This window comes from Chrysochloris asiatica, unplaced genomic scaffold (genome assembly GCF_000296735.1).
Source record: "Chrysochloris asiatica unplaced genomic scaffold, ChrAsi1.0 scaffold00037, whole genome shotgun sequence".
NCBI lineage: Eukaryota > Metazoa > Chordata > Mammalia > Afrosoricida > Chrysochloridae > Chrysochloris > Chrysochloris asiatica.
The window spans coordinates 8,047,539-8,055,630 of record NW_006408555.1 but is presented as its reverse complement, the minus strand read 5'-3'; the positions used below and the strand labels follow the sequence as shown (position 1 = coordinate 8,055,630).

Genomic DNA, 8,092 nt, shown 5'->3' with positions numbered 1-8,092 from the left:
TCAGGCTCACCTTAGTCCTCAAGCTGACATCTTTGCTCTTCAACACTTTACAATCAAGGTAAAGTAGAGGGTCAAAACAAACAAACAAACAAACAAAACAAAAAACAAAGAGGAAGAGCCTCAATGAGCTGGATTGGCATAGTGATTACAACAATGGACTCCAACAGACTGTGAGGATGGGGCAGGAGCAGCAGTGTTGTGTTCTGTTGTGCACAGGGTCGCTATGAGTCAGAGACGACTCGAAGGCACCGAACAACGTGCCGGAGAAGCTCCCAATCCAGTCAGGGACAATCCGGGACAGTGCAGGGTGATACGTGCAGACAGCAAGCATGCATGTGGCATAGCTCGGGAGCAGAAGTGCTGGAATGTTTTTGTCTGGGGAAGCTGCTTGGAGATTTCCTGACAGCCCCACTGGCTGGGTTTGGAAGGGTGCAGATGAGTAAGCAAAGAAGGGTGGTGGGGAGTACTGTGAGCAGTGGGAGAGGTCCTGAAAGTGCGTTGGTCTTTTGGCGATTATTGTTGTGTGCTGTGGAGTCGGTTCTAACTCACAGTGACCCTGTACAGGGTTTCTGAGGCTGTAAATCTTTACAGGAGCAGAAAGCCTCATCTTTCTCCCGCGGAACAGCTGGTAGTTTTGAACTGCTGACCTTGAGATTTGCAGCCGATTCATAACCACTACGCTACCAGAGCTCCTTGTTGATTAGCTGTCTGTTATACAACTGACCCACTACTCAAGTCAATAAGCACCTGTGCCCTGACTGACGCTTGTCTGTCTCTGCTCTCCTGTCTAGGCCATTCCACTGCTTCCTTCTGAGAAGGCTCACCTCTACCAGGAGGAAGAGCTTGCCTACCTGATCCCCCGCTCACTTCCAGGTACTTTATCAAAGGCAGTGTGCCCCTTCTGGGACAACTGATCACCTCATTGTCATTCTGTTATTTGAGCTCTGTTTTGAACCTCTGATATCTGAAGAATACACCAGCATCTTAAGCAATTAATCAGTAAGTATTTACCAAATATGTAACACTGTGCAGAAACCTGCCCTGTCATATAGATAGATCATCTCTGACCTTAACAATAGTCCATTTGAGGGGGAAAAGGCCAACAGAAATGAACTAAGAAGAGCATACAATTCAGAAAAAAATGCATTCAGCGGCTGGTAGTCACCACAGTTTTAATCTCTCCATCCACCTAAGAGTCATTGAGCACTACTAGGTGCCAGGCAGTGTGACAGGTACCTGGGCATCAAGATAAACCATAAAAAAAAAAAAAAAAAAAAAAAAACCAGTACAGTAAGTTTCCTCCCAGAGCGATGTTCAAAGTACAGTAGCTACTTGGAGGAAGGTGTGTCAACTGCTCCCAGGGAGTGGAACTGAGCAGGTGTCATGGAGAAGATAAGCTGGAGCTGCTTTTCTTGTTTGTTCTTCAGTTTTTATTCTGTAATTTTGCAGTGTGCACAAAAGTACAGACAACAGTATAATGAATCCCCACATACCCATAACTGGCTTCAACAATTAGTGTATCATGGCCACGGATGACTATCTATACCCCACCCACTTGCCATCATTGGAAGCAAATCCTTGGCATTTTATCATTTCATCCATAAATACAATACAGTATTTGAAGAAGGAACAGAAAATGTCTCGAATGTCTCTAATAGCATCCTTCTCCCAGATATTATCCTGCCCTGAAAGCAGTTAACACACACTGATTCTTGCCATGGACTTCGAAGCCTGGGCTGATACAGGCTGAGTCTGAGAAGCCTGATCCAATCAAATCCTGTCCACTTTCTCTGGTCCTTGGTCCTCATAAACTCCCGCTAGTTCTTTGGAAGCTTACTGAGCACCCATTTGCACAAAATGTCTAATGTTTGCACAAAATTATAGCTACAGTCTACATTCCCATATCCCTCAGCAATCTCCAGGGAAACCTCTGAGTCTGGGGCTTGCTTTGCAAGCTGAGCTGACCCAGTGGCTTTCTGGCACAACCCTCATCTTCTCTGCGTGGGGAGCCTGGTCAGATCTGAAGCCCTGTCTTTCTATTCTACCCCTCCAGAGTTTTCTATCTCTTTCTCAGAGGTATCAACATCCACAGTTATTCACTTAACCTAGAACATTATCTTGGATTGTCTCTCCCTCAAAATTCTGTCTGTTCTCTTAAAGGCATTCACTTTTATCCACTTCCATCATCATTCCAGCCAGGCCACCATTCCTTTCCTTGTTGTTGTGGCCAGTCGAGTTGCTTCCAACTCACAGCAACTGGGTTTCCGAGAGTGGCTGGTGGGTTAGAACTGACGACCTGACGGGTACCAGTCCAGTGCTTATCCTACACCGCCAGACAATATCCTGGTATCTTCTCACCGCCCTCCAACTCCATTCTCCAAGCAGCAACTGCGGGATCTTTATAAAACTCTGCTTAAAAACTTTCCATAGTTCCCAACAACTACAAGACCAAGATCAATTGCCTTGTTAAAATCTACGGCCCCCTGCTTACTTCTCTAGCTTCATCTGCTACTTCTCCCTACCAAGCGGCCAAAGCATCTTTTCAAGCACTGATTACCATGGCCTTGGTGCACTTACCTGCTAAACCCCTCTCTAGTAAATAATGCACGCTAGCCCCTGCGTTATCTAACACAAAGCTAGAAGATGTCTTCTTTTGCAGATAGGAAAATTGAGGATGGATAGGCACCTTACCCATGGCCACACAGTTCCTAAGTGGAAGAGGTGAGACTCAGATTCAAACACGCCGGCTCCAGAGCCCACGCGCTGAACTAGAGTCCTAGCCTGCCTGAACCTCCCTCCATTGCTGCAGCGACCACGGAAGGGGACTGGACTTCTCCCCACCGCACTCAAGGTGCTCTCATCGCTGACCGGCCACTTCGGAATAGGAAAGAGGCTTCTGATTGGCCGCCTCTGGCGACATAGGGCGGGAAGGTGGAGAAGGAGGGAGCGGGGGCGTCGCGGAGAAATGACGTAACGTCGCTGCCTCTTAAAGCCTCCGGCTCCGCGCACAGTGAATGGCGCAGGCGCGTTCCGGAGCCTCCCGCTAGTTCCCTGATTCCTGAGAGCCGGGCCCGGCGGGCGAACTCGCGTGCAAGACGTGTGGCCGAGACGTGCGCCGGACACGGGTGGCGCGAGGGGTCCGGCCGGCTGAGGAGAGGGCGGTGCGGGCCGGTGTCTGCGGGGCGTCATGGCCGAGGGCAGCGCCGTGTCCGACCCTCAACACGCTGCGCGTCTGCTGCGAGCGCTCAGCTCTTTCCGCGAAGAGTCCCGCTTCTGCGACGCTCACCTTGTCCTCGACGGGGAGGAGATCCCGGTGCAGAAGAACATCCTGGCGGCGGCTAGCCCGTACATCAGGTGAGGACCCCGGACCGCGCCCGCCACAGGGCGGCGCCGCGCCGGGAAGGGCCGCCCCCTGGCCCGGGCCCAGCTCGCGGGTCTCGGTGAAGTTTGCAGGCGCCCAGCCTCCGAATACCGCCGGAGCTCCTGCTCGCCGGGCAGACCCCAAACCTCCGCCCTCCCGAGGCAAGCGAAGCCCCGCGGCATCCGCTCCCGAGGAGTCGCTGGACCCGGAGCTTGTCCGGCGCGGGGGATTCACTTAACGTGGAGTCAGCCACCCCAGCATCGTGAGAGCCTTTTAGCGACTCAGAGAGCTTTTTTTTTAAACTGGAGGAAAACAAAGCTTAACCCGACTGACCAGCTGATCTAAGCAGGTTAATGAAAGGTTGATCAGACTGCTTGTACAAGTGTATCCGATTTTGCTGGAGACCGGTATCTTTACTTGCATCAACTCTTCCTGCAAACTGCGTTGCATCTTTATAATCATAGCAAAAAATGCTAATAAAAGCTAGAGACACCGCCCTATAAGTTAGTTGTGTACAGACTGGTGTAGAGAATGTCACTGGAATTGACAGATCAGAAAAAGCACAATGAGATGTGCCTTTGCCCAAGCAGAGTGTCGCAGAAACTACATGTTTATACAGTAGGAAGCATTTCTGCTAACTCAGAAGCAGTTCTAGTGGTTCTGTGTGTGACTTCTCCTGGCTGTCTTTTGTAAACACGTTTGCACTCTTCCTTTGTGGGTTTAAAAGCGGGGAGAAAATGCCCCCAACTTTCCACTGACTTTGCCAATCTGATGAATGTCTCATACTGGGCCGTTCAGGGATTTGAACAATCAATATATCAAGTTGAAGTCAGCAGACAGGCGGCGTCTACCCTGTCTCCCAAGTGTTCCCTGTTTTGAGGTCAGGCTGAGGGAAACAACTTGAGATGCATCATTGTTATTATAGTTTTTTAAATGGCATGTGTTATTGTTAAGTGCCTTCCAGCTCATAGCGACCCTGAATAGGGTTTCTAAGGAGCAGCTGATGGATTTGAACGGCTGACCTTGCAGTTAGCAGTAGAGTGCTTATTGAAAATTGCCAACTGCATGTTTTCTATCCCATCCCTTTCTGTATTTCATTTTTCCCCTTAACATTCAGTGCTACAGTTTGCCCTGTATTTTACTCATCCTGTTGGTCCATGTTCCCCAACCACATGTAAGCTCCATGAGGCCAGGGGTTTTTTTTTTTTTAAAGTTTTTATTGTGAATTGAGTGATAATTTACATAGGGGAACATCCATTTTACATTCATCGTTTCATTGCAGTGATTACGGTCTCCTCTGAGTATCCTCATTCAACAGTATTTGCTTCTATTCCCTCTGTTTTGTTTTGTGGGGGGTGGGGGTGGGTGGGGAGTAATAACAAAAAACACTCAGGAATATAAAATCATTTAAACAACCAAAGAGCGCATTCTGTGACTTTGCCTCCTAGCCACCAGCACACAGCCTTTCTCTTTCGCTAAGTCTAGAGTCCTCAGCTGCTCTAAAATTTTTCCATGAGGTCAGGAATTTTTGTGTTGTTCGTTGCTGTATCCATAGCACCCAGAAACAAGAGTGCTGAGGAGTCTTGGTGGTATAGTGGTTTATGTGTTGAACTGCTTGCTACAAGGTCAGCAGTTTGAATCCACCAACTATAGAAGAAAGAGGCTTTCTGCTCCTGTAAAGATTTCCAGCCTCAGAAACCGTACATAAAGTCACGGAGTCAGAATCGACTCCTTGCTAGTGGGTTGTGTTTGTTTTTTTAGTTATTTAGTGACTGTGTTGAATGTAATGACTGCCTTCTACCATAGCAAATTAGATGTTGATTAGAATTAGCTCTGTTGCATGTCGCTAGTCACCAAAAGGAGTCCTGGTGTGGTGCTGTGGGTTAATGTGCCATACTGCAAAGCCGTTTGAACTGCAAGGTTGGTGGTTCAAGCTCATCAGCTGCTCCTCGGGTTGCTATACAGGGTCGCTATGGGTCGGAACCGACTCGATGGCGCTTCGCAACAACAAGTCACCAGAAACCCAGACCTGTTGCCGCTGAGCTGATTGCTACTCATAGCAACCTGAGTAGACAGAGCAGGACTGGCCCGTAGGGTTCCCAAGCAGATGGCCTCGTCTCTCTCCCATGGACCCGCTCGCAGGTTTCATCCACTTGCCTTTTGGTTAGCAGCTGAGGGCTGAACCACTGTACCACCAGGATTCCATTCACCTCCATGGTTGTTGTTAAGTGCCATCAAGCTGGTTCTGATTCACAGCGACCATTTATAGGGTTTCTTCCAAGGAGCGGCTAGTGGATTTGAACCGCTGACCTTGTGGTTAGCAGTCCAGTACTCATCCTATAGCATCATACCACAGCTCCGTATTAGACATTCAGTAGTTCCTAATTAACAAGAGCATTGGGCTGAGCACTTGTAGACCTGCTGTCTGCATCCAGGTTGCACTCTGATGAGCTGTCAGTTGTTGGTAAAATTACTTAATCTGGATTTAAGTCCACTGGTCTCATAAATGAGACATCAAGTGTGCCTTTTCTCTCTTTCACTTTTTTGACCCACCCTGCGAAACTATATGTAACAGCTTTGCATACCTCACAGGTCTGTAAAAAGGCCTACAAAGGAAGTAGTTTATCTGTTTCCCTGGAAAAGGTGAGGTATCATCCATTTGAGACTGCCAGCTTGTAGTGAGACTTTTTAGTAATGTGAAATGTTGCTTACTGTTAGCAGCAATATGTGTGTATAAAATGATCATGAAGACAGCACAGGCGGGGCAGTGTTTACTTCTGTTACATGTAAAGTACCCATGAGTTGGAGCTGACTCAGTGACAGCTAACAGCAACAAGTGTGAAATGTTACTAATCACAGTAACAGGGCCAAAAGGAACCTCCAGTCTCTTTGAGTGCGATCCTGTCACTTTCTGAATAAGGAAACAGTCTCAGTGAGCATTGGTGTTTGTACTATGGGAGGAGGTTGTTGTTGTTGTTAAGTGCCATCGAGTCAATTCCGACCCATAGCAACTCACTAGTACTTAATTGTCAAACTAGGGTTAGATGTGATATTAATGATGCCCAGTTTCTACTCTTTTATCATAGCCAAGTTACAGCATTTGTGGAGTGCCTTGGAGTAAGTTCCCACTCAGATTGATCCTGGGTAGGGTTTCTGAGGCTTCCTCAATCTTTGTGGGAGCAGAAGTCTTTATCTTTCTCCTGCAGAGATGCTGGTGGGCTCAAACCACCAAACTTGTGGTTCCAACCCTAAAAGTTTACTTCTGAAGTGTTGTAAATCAATCCACTTAACTCTAGTGATGTAGTGATTTCATCTTTTGACTGCTGCTCTACAACTTGTAACTGATGACTATCTCCGTATGTGCGGGCTTATAGTGGGTTTGCATTTTCAGTGCTTGTCAAGCACTTTCACATACTGTCTCATGTTGATTCTCATTTTCAACTGTTTTGTGTAGTACAGTAGGTTTTCCCCAGCTGCTGTTAAGTCAATGCTGACTTATGGTGATCCCATACGTGTCCTGGGTTGGTGCTGTAGGATAAGCACTGGACTGCTAACTGCAAGATTGGCGGTTTGAATCTAGCAGCCGCTCCCCAGAAACCCTATACAGGGTCGCTATGAATCAGAACTGACTCCACAGCACTGAACAGCAACAACTATTAGATGTGTAAGAGTAGTACTATGTTCCCTAGGATTTTCAATAGCTGCCTTTTCGGCAGTAGGTCACCAGGCCTTGCTTCTGAAGCTTCTCTAGGTCAACACGATCCTGCAACCCTTTGGTTAGCAGCCAAGTGTCTTAACCATTTGTACCACCCAGGGACCCTGGAGTAGTAGGTAGGGAAGAATCATTCATTATCTGCTATCTTTTTTTTTTTCCGTGACTGTTTTAAGAATATTTAGCTTTTGAAGTGGTAAAAGGTTCTTGGAGTTCTTTTAAAATGATTGCTTTTAAGTCTCCTTCAAAGTATTTGATCCTTGATCCTTGCAACCTCTTAGAAACAAGGTGTTTCATTTTTACTGTGGTCACACTACACAGCAAAACTTTTATCATGTGCAGTCCTCACACTCTTGCCAGAGTTTCTCTTAACCCGTCTTAGAATTTTTGTTGGAGCCATGTCTCTTTTATTAGTGGAAGGCATTTTGAATGAAATGAAAATTTTTTGAGGTAGTAATGGATTTGGATAGTTAGGGTGACAAAAAGGAAACCTGGGAGTGGAGTGGTTTACAAGTCAGGCTGCTAACTGAGATCTCAGCTGCTCCACAGGAGAAAGATGAGGCTTTCTGCTCCCGTAATATCTCTTCTTGTTGTTGTTGTTAAGCGCTTTCGAGTTGGTTTGACTCATAGCGACCCTGTTTAGGATTTCCGAGGAATGGCTGGTAAGTTTGAACTATGGACCTTACAATTCATGCCAACCTTGTAGTCAAGTGCTTATCCTGTGGCGGCACACCCTATATGGGATCACTATGAGTCGGGACCCCTTGATGGCACACATCAACCACCAGTTGGACACATGTCCCAAGAGGACTCTGATGTGATCTGTTTCTTCAGATTCACGCAGTTGTGCAGGCCCCCCCACCAGATGGCAGCATGCACAAAGAGTGGGATAGCGTCTTCCCAGTAAACCTGTGAGGTCGGAAGTGTGAGTGGGTGCTGTATGTTCAGTTCCATGAATTGCACAAGGGTTAAGTAATAACTCCCCCCACCCACCCCTGGTGTCTGTGCATTTGCCTATT

At 47.3% G+C, this 8,092-nt stretch overlaps 1 protein-coding gene across 1 annotated transcript in view; it reads left to right on the top strand.

Annotated features, from left to right (window-relative positions):
• The first annotated feature begins 3,017 nt into the window (after nt 1-3,017).
• The window catches only part of GAN (gigaxonin), a 66,855-nt gene continuing 61,780 nt past the window's right edge, over nt 3,018-8,092 (top strand). The window contains exon 1 of the mRNA XM_006860140.1: nt 3,018-3,354. Coding sequence (XP_006860202.1) covers nt 3,188-3,354 — 167 coding nt within the window. The 5' untranslated portion in view covers nt 3,018-3,187. The remainder of the gene's footprint in view (nt 3,355-8,092) is intronic.